Source organism: Dunckerocampus dactyliophorus, chromosome 4 (assembly GCF_027744805.1).
Source record: "Dunckerocampus dactyliophorus isolate RoL2022-P2 chromosome 4, RoL_Ddac_1.1, whole genome shotgun sequence".
Lineage (NCBI taxonomy): Eukaryota > Metazoa > Chordata > Actinopteri > Syngnathiformes > Syngnathidae > Dunckerocampus > Dunckerocampus dactyliophorus.
Window position 1 is genome coordinate 29,199,647 of NC_072822.1, and position 21,894 is coordinate 29,221,540.

General features: G+C 41.3%; 1 protein-coding gene across 2 annotated transcripts in view; it reads right to left on the bottom strand.

Annotated features, from left to right (window-relative positions):
• Positions 1-21,894, bottom strand: part of LOC129179399 (nuclear receptor subfamily 6 group A member 1-A) — a 146,259-nt gene that overhangs the window by 113,439 nt on the left and 10,926 nt on the right. For both annotated transcript variants that reach the window (XM_054772602.1, XM_054772601.1), the window contains exon 2: positions 8,666-8,713. In XM_054772602.1, the coding sequence (XP_054628577.1) occupies positions 8,666-8,713 (48 nt within the window). The remainder of the gene's footprint in view (positions 1-8,665; positions 8,714-21,894) is intronic.

A 21,894-nucleotide genomic window follows, 5' to 3' on the forward strand; every position in this document is an offset into this window, starting at 1 on the left:
CAGGAGAACATGCAAACCATTTCATTTTTACAGCTCTTAATGACAAAAGTCTTGGTGTGGACTATTTACATTCACTAGACCCTTACCAACATAACTCCGTAAGCAGGGGTATGCCATGGCCAATGCCATCCTCAAGTGTACACATATGTACACTTGAGGATGTACGTACAGTATATTGTGTGGTGAACACAAACATTAAAGCTGCAGATTGCACTGACTCATATTTCCTCTGAGTGATCAAACGGAGCTGTAACAAATCTCCCCACAACAATGTGCATCGTCTATGCACCTCTATGCTACCTACAAGGTTTCACAGCCTTTATAAAATAAGTTTTTCACAAAATAAGATGGCGAACAGACAGACAATGATAGTCGACTTGTTTCATCTGTGTTGAGGAAAACAGTACACACAGGAAAGAGGAAGACGTGTAGCACAGACATAGACAGCATGAATAAAACATGACCGCATGATTTTCCAACCTCAAAGAAGCGAACACAGGAAGGCGCATTCCCAGAGCAGAAGCTGAGGTTCAGCGCAGGGTAAAGGGAACAGTAATCTCTAACTAGCACAACACTGCAGTGCACGAAGCTGTGGGGCACAGACACATTCTATGATCACACTTACAAGCACTAATTCGCCCGTTTCCACCAGTCAGACTGACGTTTTCTGCCCTTTTTGTCATGTCTTTTTAGATGTTTTCCCCCATTCTTTTCACCCCACTTTTGCTGCAGGCTGAAGGAGACAAATGAGAGTGCTGTTCGTAGTTTTGAAGAACACCACATCTGAAGACCTACAGTATTTCAGGGAAATCCAAGGATCTGTATATGGGCCATTCCACTGAATCGGTGCCATTTGCATCCCTGGGAAATGAAATGGATAAATGCACAATCAAATTAACTGTAAAAAAAAGGTTTTATGAAAAAAAAAAATCACTAAATCATTTGTGTCCCTGAGTTGTCACTCAGTCCTGTTACCCTAACACATTACCCCCTCTGAAAAATGTGGAATCTTCTACAAGTTACATGGTCCACAGGAAGTTGCATCATTCTGATCTTCTGCAGACCATTTGAAAGCCAAAATTATGTTCACTCACTGTATATTCGATTATATTGCAAATATGACTGGAGGGGGGGGTTAAAATCTCAGCAGGGATCAGATTTAGAGTTGAAAAAAAGACAGAAATTAAAGTTGTTTTGAACCATCTCAGGCTCTGAGACGCTTTTCCAGGCTGAAAAGGCTTCTATTCAACTATTTTATATGCACTCCACTTTTAATTCATTTTAATTTGTTCTTATTTCTTGTTGCAATGATTTTAGGGAATTTTATGTAATGATTTTAGATTGATTTTATGTTGTATGGAACAATTTTAAGAAGTGATTTTACCCTTCTTTTCTGTAAAGCACTTTGAATTACCTTGTGTATGCTCTATACATAAACTGGCCTTGCCTTGCCGTATTTTAAGAGTTGCAACAAGCCGATTCAGTAAAATGGCCCATCACCATCTTTCAGTCCATCCTCTCTTGTGGTCTGCCTTTAACTCAACATGAGAACAGATGGCAACACACTTGGACACAGGGCTTCTCCACACAGGCCCTGGGAAATGCAGAACAACAGACGGACGGACACCACGGCAAATAAAATGAAAATACAATATTTTAATTCACCAACAGGGAAGTGTTTTGTGATTGCCACCAACTGAAGAGCTTCAGGAACAATGACAATGAATTTGGTAGCTGTCTCCAGCTGTCTTGGTGTACACGGTGAACATTCAACGCTGTCGGTGAGTTTAAACTCAGCCAAAACCATCGACCGTTGACTGTACCCTGTGAGACCAACAATACACGGATGCCGCTATCTTCTGGTAAATATACATCTGGAAACATCTCAGTTGGAAGAATTAGCACTGACTGGAGGCCTTTTGGATCACTGTACATGCTGCAATAAACATTCATTGCTGTCGGTGGGTTTCCATGAGAATAACCCACTGATCGATGAATGCAGACTGCGGTTGAAATGCCTCAAAGAACCCAACATGGTTGCTGAGATACGAACACTACACAGCAATGAACAATATATTGATAGTCATGGCATCAATAAGTAGAAAGTAGCCAACAAAAATATATAACTTGCAGGGAAATGACAAAGTTAATCAATGTCTGCTTCTAGTGTTGGAAGTTAAGGTGCTGATAAGTGCCCATGCAAGTATACTTTTTTAACGTGATTGAAGGAACTCGAGGGACGATTTCATTGTGATACATTATGCAGTTCAACTGCACGACAACAGCGCAACACATAACACATCTTACTCGTATTCCCCTCCTCCTTGCATTTGGGAAGCACACACACACACACACACACACACACACGCACGCACGCACACATAATTTCAAAGGCACACACAGAATGTTGACAATCAAAGCCTGTGATAGCCAATTTTGGAAATAAGCAGATACTCACTGCCCCACAGAGAGATGATGCGCATGTGTTAATTTTTGCAAAAAAAAAATTCACCTGTTGTGTTTGACAGCCAAAATATGCCACTTTTATATCGCATATGTGACCTGTATCTCATTTTTTCATGGCAGTGTGAAAAGCACAATTCCGATTTTTTCATATGCGACTCAGGCCTCATTCGTATGTGAACATACTGCAATGACCCTTAGGGGTGTTATATGTTGTGTATGTATATGTGTTGCCATGAAACGATGTGTTCCGGGGCTGGGGGCAGTGAAATGGGGAACGGACAGGAAGTCAGGAAGACAGGAAGTCCCCCCCATGCTGAGAGAGCTGTTCGAAGTTAGTTCGGCGTGGGTTGCGGCCGTGACGGTAGCCCGTGTTAGGGATTGTGGTGCTGTGTGGTGATTGTTGGACTTCAATAAAAAGGCTGTTGTTCTGCCTATACGGTCTGGCGTTTGTGTCGCGTGTTACAATACAATACAGGCCAAAAGTTTGGTTACACCTTCTCATTCAATGCGTTTTCTTTATGTTCATGACTATTTACATTGTCGATTCTCAAAATTATGAATGAACACATGTGGAATTATGTACTTAGCAAAAAAGTATGAAATAACTATATTTATAGTTTCCTCAAAGTAGCCACTCTTTGCTTTTGGATAGTGTTGCAAACCCTTGGCGTTCTCTCAATGAGCTTCATGAGGTAGTCACCCGAAATGGTTTTCACATTACAGGTGCCTTGTCAAGGTTACGTTGTAGAATTTCCATGGTTTTGGGACCATCAGTTGTTTTGTGTGTGTACAAACCTTTGGCCTCTACTGTAAATCCGATGTATGCAATGTGACTGCAGGATGAACCGTCAGGTCACATATATCCCATCTACTGCATACGTCATCGAAAGACATGCATTGCCATGCTTACAGAGACTTTGATAAAAGGTACTCACCAATTCAGGCAAAAGCTGTTCTTGTCATCCGAAAATTATTTTAAAAAAGTGTCAGTGAAGTGGATCACGGTTCCTGCCACAAGCACGATCCTCGAAACAGACATCGCAGCAAGTTCTCCACAAACTGCCATAGCCAAAATTCTTGCCCTCTTTCTTCTTAGTCTGCTGCGCAGGATCATTTGGTTCAGAAAATATTGACTCCCGCTGCACAAAATCCTTGAAATTGCCACAAACCCGCCGAGGAGCGCACACACTGCCGTAATTTTTACTTCCGTCTTGCTTTTGCGCATGCACGTCACTTCCCGCACGCTTTGCGTTCACATTGACGAGTCAGTTTTTTGGTAATATGAACGACCACATCAAAAAATCATATTTTAATAAAAAATTCAAATTGGGCATCATATCCTGCAGTGATCAACGTAGTCTTTATGCTTTACTGGTCATGATTTTCTTTTCACCAAGATGGCACCATGTCACACTTTGTTCGGCGGTCCTTGAATGCGCCATAGTTTTGTGAGGCAAAGTAAAGTGAAATTTATGTACAGTATAACTTTCGCCAACGCTGATACAGTGTCATTAATCCATCTGTTTATGAATCATCTTGCATTATCATTCATTAGTGGAGAGTACCAACGAGGCAGGGGTGGTGGGTGGTATGGGGAGGATGCCTTAATGACATCATCGTTGAATAGTAATTGACAATGATGTGCATGTAATAGTAATGAACGCTGTAGAAAGACGAATAAAGCTGTGACGAAACACAGATTTTCTACTGTCGCTTCATTTTTTTTTAATGTCACAAATAAGACTGAGCCAGCCGCCTCTGAGTGCTTTTAGATACGGTAGGGGTTTGAGAAGAGAGATACTTGCTTTCATGTCAGAGTCTCCAAAAGTCTCTTTGCTAGGTTTGTCACTAGTCTTGTTTTTGAAAATTAGGACCTGTAGGGGTCTGAATACTTGGTAAATATAGAAGCAAAGTCCCTGAGTTGGTAACACTGATCCCTCCTGCTATGTCTTCTTATTCTCTGCAGAGCAGATGCGTATGAGGTGTGTTAAGGAGCGGAATTACCATGCAAATTAAGCTAAGTTTCAGCATAAAAATGGCTAAATAGACTAAAATAAAAAATAAAAGGCATTCAGAAGAAACATTCAAACATTTAGTATGATATATGATATGATGAAATGTAGTATTCTCCACTGGTCACCAGGTGTCAGTAATGTCACTCTAATGTTGGGTGAGACATACAAGCACCAGACTTGAACACATTTATAGTAACACACACGAGCACAAGCCCTATATGTCTTATTATGTCAACTATATTGGGTAATATGAGTGTAAAAGTGACTATAGGGGTGTTATTTCATGTATAGAGGGCTCTAACAACGTTAAAAACCGTATTTAGAAGATCTTAAAGGGGTCCTCTATGCTCTCTTTTTGTGAAATTTAACTTGAATAAGTCCTCTATATACCATAGAGGCTCTTTGGAAAGCAATTAATGCTTTATGTGGGTTGACTGTAGAATATTATCGACTGCAAATGGAACTGCAGAAAAATAATGACCAAGTGAAATTGGAACGTGGACGGGTAGGGGAGCGCATTAATGCAAAGAGATGCTGTTGGCAACATACAGTATCTCAAAGCCAAAAGTCTGCTTGGTTATCCCCATGGAGTTTGGGCTTTGTCATCACACACTGTGAAGGTATCGGCACTGACACTGGGAACAGCGTGACCCACTTCTCCCTGACCTCCTCAGGCTGACCCCAAGTCAAACACCAATGTGACGCACACCAAGTAGGCAACAGGGCTGGACCAATCAAATGTAGGCTAATCATGAATTCATAAAGGCTGAAACGATAAGAAAGCCGAGGGCTAACACGCTGACGTCACTAGCCTGTGTCATCTTATGTATGAAAGAGAAGGGAGCTCAAACTCAAGAACTAATTGTTCTCACACAGTGGAATGTACTACTAAAATTCACACACAGAAGAACAAAGAGAATTATCCTCAATGGTGTGAAATGTGTGAGTGTCCTGCTGCATCGCTCACAGTAAATGAAAAGCTGGTGATCTTTTATTACTTTTGGACTCAGACATAAGAAAGTCACGCCCAGTCAGAAGACAAAGGGAAAGCATGAGCTGTGCACCAGCCAAGCACTTCCATATGGATGTTGAGTTCATGGGGTCCAGGTGGCATGTCGGCGCATATGGAACATCCACAATGCATCTAACGCCCCCTGCTGGCCTGCAACGTCAAGTGACACATCAGTCCTAACTTGTTCAAGATCAATAATGCATGTATTGGACCATCATCAGATCGCAATCAAATAAAAACAACAAATCTCACTTTATTACATCATACGGTAATGGTAATGGTTTAATTCATCTTGCACACAAATTACACGGGAGCACATCACTTAACACAATTTACAGTCCCGCATGTCCATAAAGGAGTAGGAAGAAGCAAAGCTTATTTAATCCTACCCCTCATCCGTTTCACATCCGTACAAAATGCAATAATTGTTGATTTTAGGAATAAAAGGGTTTGTATGTTCCCTGTAAGCGGCAATATGGATTATCCTAAATGACCTTTTCTGTAGCATAGTTAATGAGGGTAGTGTACTTTTATAGTTATTGCTCCATATCCTCACACAATAAGTTAGATATGGTAATACCAGAGAGCAGTAGAGAGTATGGAGTGATTTTTAGTCTAGAACAAATTTTGCTTTATTCAGTATTGAGGTATTTCTTGGCACTTTAGGTTGTATATTTTGAATGTGAGATGTCCAGTTCATATTATCATCTATTACCCAGAGAAATTGATTTTCGTTTACTCTGTCAACATCGGCGCCGTTAATTTGTATTTAGGCATGTGTATCCTTTTTGTACTTACCAAATAGCATTATTTTAGTTTTACTTAGGTTTAGCAATAGCCTATTATTATCGAACCATCTTTTTAGTATAGTTAATCCCTCTGTGATTTTTCATATACAATGCAATACGCTTTAACAAGATGCTTTGATAAAGAAATGAATTATTAAGTATGTAAGTTTGTATATTAAGTATATATTATTTTTTTAAGTTGGTATTATTGTTTATATTACGTTTGTGCACACACAGTGGCATGCAGATTTGCATGTAGATTCACTCCAGGACTTCAAGGTTCCACCGTATTTATTTATTGTTGGGTTGTTTAATGAATAAGTTTGTTGATTAAAAATAAAACAATGTTGTTATGTGTTTAATTCTGATTATAATCACGATGAACAAATTAATGGCAAAAATAACAAATTATTCAATCAATTGGTATCGACAGCACTGGCCGATACCAAAATCTGCAGCATCGCCCACCCCTACTGATAACCCCAGTGACGCCCCTCTCTCCAGTTGCACGTCAAGCATGTGTGTGCAAGTATATGTGCAGAGATGAAGCCAACAACATGACTTCAATAATTATGCAAAACTTGCCTCAAGGATGCAAACAACGTCAATCAGTTTGCAAAGCGCCGACTTAGGCGTTGGCTCAGATCGACAAGAGCAGTCACCTCTTTTGAGTAATCTTTAGTTCATTAGAACTTCATCTACAAGATAGTACTGAAAACAGCTGCTGCTAACTCAGCTCTTTGGCCCCTGACCTGGGTTTTTGCTCACTGAATGGGGGTCTCTGAATTCCCACCCCTGTTGGAACATTTACAAGCCTTGCCTCAGCCTCCCTTGACCCAAGCATCACCCTTGCCCGATACGTGCACTGAGGCATCCCGAGCACAGAATAGGGCCAATAGCAGGACAGTGAGTGGTCACTGCCACAAGCCCACCTCGTCAAGTTTACAACCCTATCAGGTTTGGACTCATAAATCCACCGCTCCTCCGGCTCTATGCAACAATGCCGGCTATTCACACCATGTGCAGGTTTAATAGTTCTTCTTGGACTTCCTTCCACTTCTTAACCCCTCCCCCTGGCCATGTCCTCTCAAGCGTTCAGAGGGAGTGGATGAGAAAGGCAGAGGGAGCGCTGCACACAATCGGGGCAGCCGAGTCACGGCGAGGTCAGCGCTTTCTGAACTGTGTTCGACCTCCGACCCTTCCGACATGCCACCTGGTGCTGCAATGGTGAACTTCGCCTGACCCTGGACCTTAACATTGGACCATCACTTCACCCCTGCCTCGTTGATGCAACCCACTTCCTTATAGGGGCACATTCCTTGCCTACTTAGATCCCCTCATGCAGGTTCATGTAGACTATGATCATGCAGCAAATGTTTCCCATATTCGGTTCACATCTTCTAGAACAGCCTTACATGATTACGTTCACGTTTACCATTTGCACACTTCCCTCTTGTGGACGCTATGTGAACGTCATCCTCCATGTCACATTTCACCACTAGGTGGAACTCTCCATCTAATAATGCCAATGGGGAGCCAACCCTTGAAATGAGATTGCACATTTTGGATATTGAGACACAATTTCATGTAAATTAACAAATCAACGTTTGTTTTAGGAACCTAGATCAGGCTGAATCTTCATTTTTGAGCAATACACTTTTGACAATCAAATGGCTGCTGGAACCTTCTGTATTCTTCATATACATCAGTCTTACCCACAAACCATCTGTAAAAACTAAAAACAATGTGATGAAAAGCACATAACAGTGTAGTCAATGTAATGTATCAGGCTCTTTAACCATACGTTTTGTTTGGTAATGCGTCACAGTCATGATTTATTTGTTTGGGACGTGCGTAACATAGTCACATTAAAGGAAACTCTAATTCAAGAGCACTTTTTTGGAATTTTGCCCATCATCTACAATCCTTATATGAGACATGAACACATGTCTTTCTCTTTTCTCTGTGTTCGAAAGATATAAAACAAGGTTTTATATACATGCTGTAACCATGTAGTAACAGGTACATTCATGATAACTGTAATACTTACAGTATTTTGTTGTATTTTGGTTCTTTTCAGCATTACTGGAACTTCCTTCCTGGGCGCATTGATTTCACATAGCAACATAGAAAACAACGCCTACACCTAGCGTTAACTTTTTCAAACTCAAAAACAAAAACACAGCAGCAGCTCAAATATGTAGCTTTACCCCTCAGTAGTCGCCTGAGGCGTTGTGAGCGCCGTGTGACGCACTGCGGGCGAGTGTGTGGTGAAGCTCGTCGCTAGACAGTGTGGCGTGGCAAGGTGTCAATGCGCCAGTAACGATGCGACCATAGAGAACATCATGTTTCACATGTGAGAAAAAATTCATTCTGTGACTTACCCATGCTGTCATTCTGATCAGGTTCCAATGAATGGTCCCCGTAGAAGCCTAGAGGGAACGTTACATGTGGGTTAGCAAAGATATGTATTCATTAGATACACGTCAGATTGTGATCATATTAGTCATTAGTTGCATATCCTAACAAATACCTTTATTAAGATTAGAGTAGAGATGATACAGTATCCTGCAGTACTATAGGAACAGTGAGGTCAGCATTTGAGTTTAACATGAAAAGAAGGATATGAGAGAAAACAGCAACATTTCGGCTTTTATTTCCAGGTTTCTCCATCTGGATCAGATGCACAACTTTGAAAATAGTTCATGAGAGCAAAAGTATTGGAACATGTGACTGACAGGTGTGTTTTGTTGCCCAGCTGTGATGTATTCCATTAATTATTCCATCAATAAATAGCAGTAAATGTCTACGCTCAGTTTCAGATTGAGCAGGATAGGTTTTGCCTGTGTAGACTGTGTAGATGTCTGTGCGTGAAAAACAAGCAATTGTGAATCTCAGAGAAAATGGAAGAGTTATTTCTTGGATTCACGAGGGTTTTTCCCCTTCTTCATCACGTTGCTTGCACTTGCAACTTTCTTTGGCTCCATTTTGGCTTATTTTGCAGCCAAATTATCAAAAGAATAGCAGAGACTTGAGGTGGAGAAAAGTAGAATTCAATATTAATATTTAATAAATATTTAATATTTATAAATTAAATACGATCATAGTAGATAGTATTATGAAAATAACACCCCATAGTTATTTCATAGTATATGAAATAACACCCCATACTCACCTTTACACTCACATTACCCAATATAGTAGACATCCATCCATCCATCCATTTTCTATACCGCTTCATCGTCATTAGGGTCGCGGGGGCATGCTGGAGCCTATCCCAGCTGGCTTCGGGCGAGAGGCGGGGTACACCCTGGACTGGTGGCCAGCCAATCGCAGGGCACATATAGACAATCAACCATTCACACTCACATTCATACCTATGGACAATTTAGAGTCTCCAATTAACCTAACATGCATGTTTTTGGAATGTGGGAGGAAGCCGGAGTACCCGGAGAAAACCCACGCGCACACGGGGAGAACATGCAAACTCCACACAGAAATGCCCAGGGGATAGCTGGACAGCTGTTCCTGTATTGGCCAACGTGCTAACCACTAGACCACCGTGCGGCCCTGTAGTAGACATAATGACAGAAAATAAAACACTGAAGAGATAAATAAGACTCGTGATTGTGTGTATTGCAATAAATGTCTTCCAGACAGTTTTAGCTGGATTACGGCCACAACAGTAGCCCATGTTATTACTATGATTATGATTATAATGATTATTATGTTATTATTGTGCCTTTTGTGAGATACAGTCAACTGAAACTGGCAAAGTAAGGAATATTTTCGTAGCATAGGAAACCTGTTTATGACTTTCTAAATACAGGTTTTAATATTATTAGAGCCCTGTAGACATGAAATAACACCCCAATAGTCACTTTTACGCTGCTCTTACTCTTTGTTTACATCACATTGCGCAGGCTACGGTATCACTCCAATAGCGTTGTGTCGGTCACGAATAAGTCGGCTCTAAGAGCCGTCTCTTTGAAAATGAATGACAGGAGCCAGCTCGCATCACTGGGAGCCAATTGGGAGCCGATTGTTTTTTTCCTAGTTTGTTTTTTCTGTTAAAGGGAAATGTCATTGGTCAATATGTGTGGAGCGTCTCTGTGTCCACACTGAGCAAGGGGAGGGGCGGGGTTTAACACACGCTGTGGTGCTCTTTGAGCCGATTCGTTCGTGAGAAATTTGCATGAAGAGATTTCACCTATTTTGACGTAATTTGTCTATTGAGTGGGTCTTTCTTTTTATATTTTATTTATAATGTAACATTAGTTTTGTAGCTGCTCACTGAGGTTTAAATAAACCCATTTAAATAAACATTTCATATCATATATTTTTTACATTAGTAATTAATTTTACATAATACACATAATTTGGTAATAAATTAATTTAAGACAAAAATATCTGAGGAGCCACTTGGGAGCCGAAAGAGACGTCTCTTTTTAGTGTGCCGAGCTAAAAGAATCGGCTCTCTAAAAAGAGCCAAAATTTCCATCACTACACTGCAAGGACATAACAGATGGCCGTTGCATGCTAGCGAGCTAACTAGTTAGCCTCTCCAGTTTGCTTTTTCTAAACCTAAAATGTTTGAAGCGGAGTGGAGAAGCCAAAAACTTACCGCTTCCACACAGATTGAGAGGATACATTTTTTTTTCCCCCCACTCGATCTCAGCCATGGCAATGTCGGCTTGGCTCTGCTGGCTAAGTAGCCAGTCTCCATGCAGTGTGAAAGGTAATGTAATCTAACATCATGTCTCATAACATTACTGATGCCTCGTGACCAGAATATTCCATATAACTTGTCTTTCAATATTTTTGGATAATAATCGGCCACCTTAAAATGGCAAGGGACAACTGCAATTGAATTTACATTATTTCATATAGAAAAAATGTATTTGGTTAAGAGTACATTTCAGTTAGACTCGGACCTTGTGTGAAGGATTAATGACGCTAACCATGGTTCTACTATACTTGCAAAGGACATTTAAACATACATTAAAACATTACCGACCGCACGTAAAAGATGTAAAAGCTATGTGAGCCGTTTGACCAGCGGGCCAGTAAAAGTTAGCAATTAGCATGTCTGTGTTGACTCCCAATGATCCAGGTCATAGTAATGCAAAAGTTGAATCGCTAAAATTCAGAAGTAAAGAAGCCTTTTGTACAAAAAAAGACAAAGAAGGCTCCAGTTGCCACGATTCAAGCTTTGCGAAAACTTCTCGTTAAGTGATACACCGAACTCCGATAAGCCATCTGACTTTCAAACATGTTCAAAGTGCTGCCCCCTCAACAATCTGTAACCTCAATATTGGTTCTCCTTTTCTGCCTAGAGTTACAATTTTCCCCACTGTGCCTCGACCATCCCATCTGTGCACCCATCGCCTGGAGACTTGAGCATCCACTTCTCACTTACGTGCCCGCCTGGTGAGCTCCATCACTCACATCCAGGCGGTCACTTAGTGTGGACTCTCAAAGCACACTCCCTATCGATGTCAGTGTACCATCCTATCAACAGCTGGAGACCCCTGACCTCGCACATGCCAGCTGCCCCCCGCCACTACCACCACGTCCTTCTCCATCCCCCCGTCCCATAGTCCCCATCGTCAACACGAGCATATGTTTTCCCTGGAGCATAAACCCACACACAAACTCTGTTCGACACACACGTGCCTCAGTCGCCCTCCATGAATAGACGTATTGACGTATGACACACAACAGTGTGCAGACACGTGCGCATGCTTTGTGCTACTAAATCGATTTTTTTTTTCTTTTTTATTTGCTTAGCTGACAAGGCACTCATTGAAATACTTGAAAAGTTTGACCTGAACGATCACTGGTGTCAGTAACAAGATCTGCTTTGATTTTGTGGCTCATTCATTTCTTTATTCTGACCAGTATTTTTCACTACAATTGCAAGTCGGGCACACGCTTATGCTGAAGTCCCGGTCCACCATTTTCTTCTTCTTATGACTAAAAAGTGCCCGTTACTTTAAAAAAAAAAAAAAGTGCTAAAAAGTATTAAAAGTAATGTCAACCGCTTTTCTCAACATAAAATTTGAGACTCAAAGTGATCATTTCTATGAAAACTCTGGTATTGCTGACTTCAACATCCTCGCCAAGCAGCATTAAAATGACAACAGCAACTACAGTAACCCCTCCTTTATCGCAGTTAATTGGTTCCAAACGCGACAAGTGAATTTCCGCAAAGTAAGATTCCTTATTTATTTATGATAGAAAAACTTTCTAAATATGGTTTAACATTATTAGAGCCCTCTAGACATGAAATAGCACTCACCTTTACATTCGTATAACTCATAATAGACATAATAAGAGAAAATAGGACATACAGTATAAGACATAAATAAGTCTGGTGCTCGTGTGTGTTGCTGTAAATGTCTTCCGGTGCTCAGGCGGCTGAGTGAGGGGCAGAAAGTGGACAGAAAGTGATGTCGCAGGTTCAAAGTTGAGTTATAGCTTGGGGTTACGGCCGCAACAGTAGCCCGTGTTAAAGATTATTGTGCCTGTTGTGAGATAATTCAAACCTGCAATAAAAGCCTGTCTGCACAAGTCTGGTGCTTGTGTGTCTCACCCAACATTACAGTAACATTACTGACACCTAGTGACCAGTGTAGAACACTACATATCATCACAAAGTCTTTAAATGCGTCTTCGGAATGCCTTATATTTGTATTTTACTTCATTTATCCATTTTTATGCTTGAAAATGATTCATTTAGTCAATGTAAAATGTGCTTAAATATGCTAACAAGATTTATTTGCATGATTTAATATAAAAAAAATGGTGAAGGGATTACTGTACTGTCTAGTTACATAGCATTAAAACATACACACAGAAAAACACAAAAATACTGAAGTGTTGCTTATCAAAGCAACATAATGAGTCCTCATGCTGATCATCAAACTTGTACTGCTTCTCTTCCTGACATGAGGTTTGAGCCATTTCTTAGCTCATTTTGTGAGGTAGCAGCGTGCTCTCATAATGTGTGGTCTCTGTCACTAATCGTCATGGCATCTTATTGACCATTATAGCCAGAGGCTGAGAAGGCTTTAAAGACACAGCCAATACGTGGTCGGCTGCGGCCCATTGTTTGTTGACAAAGAAAGGTTGCATCTCTAACCTTTCACCTTTAAAACCTACACAACCTCCATCTCTATCAGCTCCCCATCAAAATATAAGCTTATATCTCGCTTGTCTTAAGCGGCGGTCTCAACCCGCCGTACTTGCAAGTGCATGCTGTCTACTTACAAAAACAATTTGGGGATCCATACGTGGTAAGTACAGCCTCAGTGCGGGTTTGGGCGCACGCAGACACAATATAGCACTTCTAGTGTAGGACGGGGTTCGGCAACATTTAGCATCAAAAGAGCCATTTTGTCTCCTCTTGCAGTAAAAAAAAATAAATAGTCTGGAGCCGCAAAACACAGATTACACAGCTTATCAACTTGTCAAAAGTTATAATCTTTTTTAAATGTTACCTGTTACAGCACCAAAATTCAACAAATAAAAGTGCAGCAAGCATGTGTAGGACTACTCTGAAAACATTTTCAGTGATTCCTGTATTTGTTTAAAATGAAAACAAAATGTAGCCAACTTTAACATTAAAAAGCTCATCAGAGTGCACATTTTTGCATATGTGTTGTTTGCTTAATCGCGTTTATGCCTGTGCTGCATTGCCATCAATAACCATTCTATTGAGCCTGTCCTTGACTGTCTTTGCAGAGGGAGGCATTCTTTCATTTTCTGTTGTTTATGTTGTAGTGTAGTTGTTTGGATATTTGAGCTGTCACAAAAGCAAAAAACATTTGTGTCAAAGTGAAAGTTATGCTTGAAATTTATCTTTTCACAAAAAGCTCGTTATCTCCCTTTTCTAGTCAGCAACTGATATTTTCCTGAAACTTACCTATGTTCTACTGCTGATTACCAAAGAATGGAAAAATGTAGAAACAAACTTTTTGTTTCTGATGTACCTTGCTGATGTACCTTTTCTTTGGAAAAATAGCCTGGATTGAATAAGTTAACTATTTTGGAGCTTTCCTGACTACAGATCTTCATAATGGTTTTACTTTGCTTTTCTATTTTCTATTCTAAATATATTTTCTGTTTTAAAAATAAGGTTCACCTTTCACTGAACTATGCAACAGCTGACTCAGGAAGGGCAGCACAGGAAATGTTTTGTGAGATACAAAACATACAGCTGCGGATTCTGACATCAGCACTCGGCTAAATTGATCAATCAATCCTTCAATCAGACCGACCAACTGTAAGATGGATGAGAGGAAACTATCAGCCACAAACGGATCATTGTCTTCACACTGCAGTGGGACAGAATGCATGCTGGTCTTGCTGTGAAGTCATAGTCACGATGTGCTTCTTATCCCTCAGGCACCACTCTATCCAACCCCCCCCCCTGTAGCCGAGACACCCATGCGTGACAGTAGGGAGGTTCAGTTTGCCAAAGAGGGCCTTGAAGGAGCAGATGGGGTCATCACCAAGTGGGAAGATGTTTCCACTGTTTCACAGCCAGTTGGTTGCTGTACTTCTCTTTTTTGTTACTGCAATCACAGCTTTATTGTGTGTGTTCACATTTTTGGTCCAGTTCAAACAAACTCTAGTTCGTTTGCTCCGCTAGTATGGTTTGTTTGGTCTAGTATGAGCACAGTCCACTGAACCCAGCACCAGACCAGACAGGCAGACCGAGACCATCCGAGGAATTGGTCTTTGTTCGCTCTCAAGTGTACTCGCAAGTGCTGAATAAGGCAAGGAACCAAGGAACGTGAACCGCACCAACGCACCAGTATGATGTCACCAAATGAGAGCAAGCGATGGTAAGCAAAACCCAACAGAAAGTTGAGTGAAAACCAGCAGCTCAATGCAAGCCAAGAAGCGCAAATACAATACAGTCAACCTTGTTTGTGTCGACAAGCCATCTGTCCAGCCAGTGCATCTTCAACAAAGCACATTACTCACATTCCGGTGTTGAAAAAAAATCATGGACACCACATTCGTGTTTTGCTATGAGTCATTACTTGAATTCAATAGTGTTTAGTCTTTATTAAATGCTGTCACTTGCAACTTTCGTTGGCTCCATTTTAGCTTATTTTGCAGTCGTGATCAGAAGGAAAGCAGTGACTTGTGGCATAACTGTGTTGAGCCTCGTTTACACTGGCACTCACTTTGTCCCAGCAGTGGTACGCTATTTTGCGTGCCAATGGCGTGCCAATGAGTAAATTCGTCGTTAGCAGGTGTGAAGTACAGTATGTGTAAACTGTGCAGGGCTGCGTGCCAGTGCACAAGAACATTTTGAAATGTTCAAAATTTGTGGCACGCATCATTTCTGTGAACTAGTCATGAATGCAATGTGAACACACCGCTCCCTTTGTGCAAACCGTGTCTCATTCACATGATTGGGTTAACTTTTCCCCCACATCTTGGAGCAATTCGGGGGGAATTCTCAAGTAATTTCTTTAGCGCCTGGGATCTTCCTTGTGATTGTTTGTTAATATCATAATGCCCAAAGCGACGTCTTCTTGTCAACAATTCTTCAGTACCAATTTTTCAGCATTGTCTACCTGCAGCTGCGAGAAAACATAGACTTGCCTGTCTTTACTGCATTCTTCTCTGGAGTTCAACATCTTGTAGGTCCCTTGCAAATAGAGGAATAAATGAAACTAGGGGTGATGCCTGCTGTTGCGTGCCGTTGTGCGGGACACAGCCGGACCAAATAATGCTATGACTGCTTCACGGATGCGGGAAGTGGTGGTGACAATGCATGCTCATGCAGGAACAATACGTGTCACGTGCCCTAGACGTACACAGTACTTGACGAGGTGTAAATAAGTCATGCAGAAGCGTGGTCATTTCATGCCAATGAGCAAAATATTCTGTCACAAATTGCGTGCCAAGTATGTAAAGTCTAGTTGTCATGCTTTGCAGGTGTGCCTTAAATAAACAAATAAATGACACGTATTTCATCAGCTAATTGAGGGACAATGCGGCGGCAAAATGCATGCAAGTTAGCAAAGAACTACAGAGTCAACCACTGTTGACTTCATCGACGCGCGATGGAGATAGTGGACAATGACCTGCTACTCTGTTTCTATGCTAACACACTGCTGACAGACGTTTTGTGATAAAAAATACATTAAGAACAACGTTTAACTCACGCGGTGTTTTAATAACACGACAAGATGCGCCGTACACTCATCCGTCCATCCATTTTCTTCTGCTTATCCTAGTCCTAGTCGAGGGGCAACAGTCTCAGTAGGAAAACCCAGACGTTCCAATATCAGCCAGCTTTCGCTTCCACTTCCATTGGGGGTACACCGAGACATTCCCAGTCCAGCTGTAAGACATAATCCCTCCAGAGTGTCCTAGGTCTGCCCAGGTGCCTCCTCGCAGATGACCGCGCTCCTCACCTTCTCTAATAAGGTGCAGCCGCCCTACAGAGGAACCTGCTTATATTCGCGATCTTACTATTTATTTTGGTCACTAACCAAAGCTCATGACCACAGAGGAGAGTAGGAGCTAAGCTCAATTGATAAATCCAGAGCATTGCCTTCCGGCTCGGCTCTCTCCTCACCACGCGGTACAGCGTCCGCATTATTGCAGACACTGCGCTGCGCCATGTTCTTCATATTACTAAAAAGTGCCCACTTAAATCCATGTTGTCTGTTTTGTCAACATGCATTATCGCTCACGTGTTTGTGGAAAGTAACTGCCATTTACCTTCAAAGCTTCGGCATTGGACCAAAGGTCTTTTTTGGTGGGAAGCCTTTTTCGCAACTAACAAAATGCATCTATTTAAATTTGCTTGTCAATTGATAGCTACTAGAAGAATGAAGAAAGCAAGGTCAACAAAGTGCCATTGATTTCTTTCCATTGGCCTATTCTCCTTATGTCTTTGCCGAAAGTCTCCAGTTAATGTGCAAGCAATGGCTATTTTTGTTTATACCTTTTTGAAGTCTTTATGCAATTTATATCCTTTACATCTCAGCTGGTAAAATCTCAACGGATAAAAATCCCACCATTGAAAAACTAGTGTATGAACCCGCAAGACATCATTCTGTTTTGGATGTATGATGTTTGTTGGCCAATGTACACGTCACATACGTGGTCCAATTAAGGCAAAGTGTGAACTTGAATTATTGGTCCTGACCGGCCTACAAGTGTGAATGCACCCTTACTTTAGATGCCACAATCATGCACAGGTAGACCATCAAACTATAACGGCAGCCCAAAGACAAAGGCTGAATAAGTAAGTCCGATCATGTATTGTCACTAAGATTCATGTATTCTTCAGTTGGGCAGTGGCGAGACCTTGCTAGATGCCGGTCTAGAAAGGAGAAGGTGAGGAAACTCCATCCCACCGCTAGCCTGGGTGTACTACCCTGGGCAGGTGTTAGCACTCCCTTGGCCTCCCTCAGCTGGGGATACGGCCCAGTTCCACCAAGTTTGCAGTCCTGCAAGTCAACTCCAGAATACTATCAGTTCTGTTGCCAATACTGTTTTCCCCAACGACGGAACAGGTAGTAGATAGGCAGCAACAAACAATTCTGTCTGCGAAGGCGGATGAGGGCTGCAGCAAATGGTGACTCCCAATCATCTCGTTCTCGGTGCCATTGGATCTTTGTTAAGCTGTGTGTGGTGGCTGTCTGCAGCAGTCTGCGCAACAATCACAGACAGGTTTTTTCCTATATTTAACAGTCCTGCGGTTTAGTCTGCCAAAGAACTTGAGCCACCTTCAAGTGCTCAAATAGGGAAAAAAAAATCCTCGACTTGAGTGATACCAGGTGATGAATCCTTACAGTAAGTAAGCAACAAGTATGAATTCTCTCACAATGTTAACAAAAGTGAAAGAATGAACTTCCATTGCCCAAATGAATAACCCTTCTGGAGACCAGTTTAGTGCTTTTTGTGTATCCTGCTAACTAACAAGCACAGCCAAAAACTAAATAAAGACCAATAAAAGGGCTCAAGATATCACGACATCCACTGTTTCTTCAAGAGAACAGTCTCATTAGCAGGTTTGGGCTCAGACACACACACCGCTCCTATCTGGATCCCATATGATATATTGTGAAGGAACCTGAGGCTTCATAAGCTGCTCCATTGCCATCCCTTTGACTTCTCCACCTGACCCTTGACCTCAGTGTATAACACAGTTCAGCACAATGTCTACTCTGTCTTCCCCGCTGCTTCTGGCTGACAAAGCACACAGACCCTGCGGTGCTGCATCCCAGGTCCACTCAAGTTCACAGCATCGAGACATCGCTCGCTGCCTGAAAGCGATGAATTCATTGTGTCAAATCACTGCTTCAGCATTTCTCAGCCCATTCAAACCATTCCAACATCAAAATGTTCAGCACATTCAGGACATCTTACATCCTACCTACTGACACATTCCAAAAGTAATTCCACATTTTCCGTGACAACATTCCCATTGAAAATGAATAGACTACAGTTTTTACAAGGTCCACATTTCTCAACCGGTTCAAACCATTCCAAAATGAAAACATTCAGCTCATTCAAACCGTTCAGGCTATTTATTTATCATTCCAAAAGGTCCAGGTTTTCCCAAAACTCCATTCTTTCCACTGACACGAATAAATGGCTTTTTTCCCCCACATTTCTCAACCATGTCAAAGCAGTCCAGCTTCAAAACATTCAGGCTAACAATTTTCCTCATTCCAAAAAGTCTCACTTGTCTTATAATTCCATATTTTCCATACAACATTTAAGTTCACCATTTCTACACAAATTGCCTTTTTCTTCATCAATTAATGTTCTGTGTATTCACTTAAATTTGACTTTATTTACACAGCATCATATTAACAAAACCTATCACAAGGTATTCAGGGTTTCTGCTACATGTAATGGATCGTGGCGGGGCGCCACGGCTCAATAACAGCCGCCACACCTTGAAATGACCTTTTTTTTTTTAAATGTGAAAACAATGTTAAGCAATACAGTGTATGAATGGTCATATTCTATATCAGTGTCAATTATGGCAATCGCAAAGGTAGTGTTGGTTGCGTGTCACCTACATCAGAACCGTCACTTCGTAGATATTGAATTGAATTGTGAATTACTGAACGATAAATTATTTTGATGACCTGTAAACTTTGAAACTGTTAATGTGAAATATTAATCATTAGTATTTAGTATAGTGTTTAGTATAGTATTTGCATAGTTATTCTCTAGAGCCGTACGGTGGCCTAGTGGTTAGCATTTTGGCCGCACACTCAGGAGATCGGGAAGATCTGGGTTCGAATCTCCATTGGGCATTTCTGTGTGGAGTTTGCATGTTCTCCCCGTGCGTGCGTGGGTTTTCTCCGGGTGTTCCGCTTTCATCCCACATTCCAAAAACATGCATGTTAGGTTAATTGGTGACTCTAAATTGTCCATAGGTATGAATGTGAGTGTGAATGGTTGTTTGTCTATATGTGCCCTGCCATTGGCTGGCCACCAGTCCAGGGTGTACCCCGCCTCTCACCCGAAGTCAGCTGTGATAGGCTCCAGCATACCCGCGACCCTATTGAGGAAAAGCAGCATAGAAGATGGATGGATATATTCTCTACGTTTATAGTAGGAGGTAGATCTTTGGGACAAAGTAGCCCACAGGCTGAAAGAGTGTGAGCACCCCTGTGCCCATTGTTTACATCTTGAACACAATTCATTTGAAATAAAATTAAATATCATAAAAACGTTTTACTACACTTTATTTCACCTGCAATCACCTGTCTGCCCTGTTGCCACTTGACAGATAACGAGTGGACGAAAAGTCAGACAGTTTTTTTGCAAGTAAATTAATGCATTTGTTGTTCAAGCCTGTGGAAACGACCCTAATGTTGACATATGTTACCGACAGTAAATTTAAATATTTAAAATATAAAATCGTGTTACAGCGACAAAGCAGCGGCACGACACAGCGACATCAGTCGGCCTCCAATGCAGCCCACCACCACAGCTTCAAAAAAATGCTACGGGAAACCCTGGTATTTATAATGTACAGTGGATCCCAGCACATTCGCGATTCAGCATTTAACGTTACTTTTACCTTCATTGACGACATGACTATTGACAAAGAGAAGATGTGGAAGCGAGATCAAGACGGATACCACCTTGGTGTTTTGCTAGGAGTCATTTCTGAAAATCAGTAGTTTCTCACCTCAAGTCTCTGCTTTTCTTTTGATAACAGCTGCAAAATAAGCCAAGATGTACCTAAAGAAAGTTGCAAGTGTCAGCATTTTCATAAAGAAGGTGAGGAACACTATTGAATTCAAGAAATAACTCATAGCAAAACACCAAGGTGGTGTCTGTGTTGATCTCGCTGCACATCGTGTCTTTGGCAACTATCACAACTTCAGTGAAGGTAAAAGTAACCTTAAATGTCCATTTATCCCTTTCATTCATCATTCATATGTATTAAGAATTGTTTTGTGCATATAAAACTACAATTGTAAAACTATTAAAAAAAAATTGAGACTTAACATTTTTTAGACTTGTGGCTTAACTGTGGTAGTTAGCAAAGAACTGCAGAGTTAACCGCTGATGACATACACAGAGGACGGAGATGACTTCCGCTTCCTGTTTCAATGCATTAGCAAGCTGCTAAAAAGGATGTTTTGTGATAAAAAAAAAAAAAACATTAACACAGCTGGACTCACGCATGTATTAATAACATGACAAGATGCGTGCCATATTGTACTCTAACCGGAAAATGTACACAAACAGAGGCAACATTTTTCACATTAACCGAAAAACATGCTAACCGGGACGTACGCTAACCAAGGTTGCACTGTATACTACTTTGGACAGAGACAGGTTCACTGCGTACTCTGCCATTTAAGGTATACAGTATAACTATTTAAGGTATACAGTACCAATGTGTAATTCAAGGTAACGGCATAAAAGTAAAGCTAAAGTATTGTTATATCTGCTGTATTTTTCAAATCTAAAATATGTAAATCATTGATGAGGAATGTGTCAGAATGTTCACCCCCACTTCAGGTTACAGTTTAGAGTCCCTTTATTCAGTGATGGCCACAGAGCAAATACAATTCCTGCAAGATCAAACAGCGGGATGAAGGCCACTTTAATAGCCCTCAGAGTCACACATTCGGCAGTCATCAGTGAATGTTATGTTAAGCTAATGAATGTATGTCTTTATCTGCTCTAATCCCGGCGGGCGTCCCGGCAAAGGGTCACGCTGTGGTCACAAGGGTGGGGGCTCCTTCACTGCGACTTGACACGCTCAAAGGAGCAACTTCCCTTTCATCATGCCAGGGGTCAGAGTTTTACTACCTCACGGAGTCAGTCAGCATGCTGCACTGTGCAAACTCAAGCTACGGCGACCATGTGATTATAATTATCACTTTATACCCAACAAACCTAACATTAGCCATTCAGGGGAAAGAACAGCAAATCAATTTTATCATATGTGGAGGATTTTTGTCCTGTTACAAGTGCAATATCCGTTTTCCTTTTGCAATGGGCACCTAGTCATGACAGCTCAACTCTTAAGCTTTTGTGGGGGGTTAACCTCTTCAACCCAAGGCTTGAGAGGCTAGAAAAAGACAGATCCAAA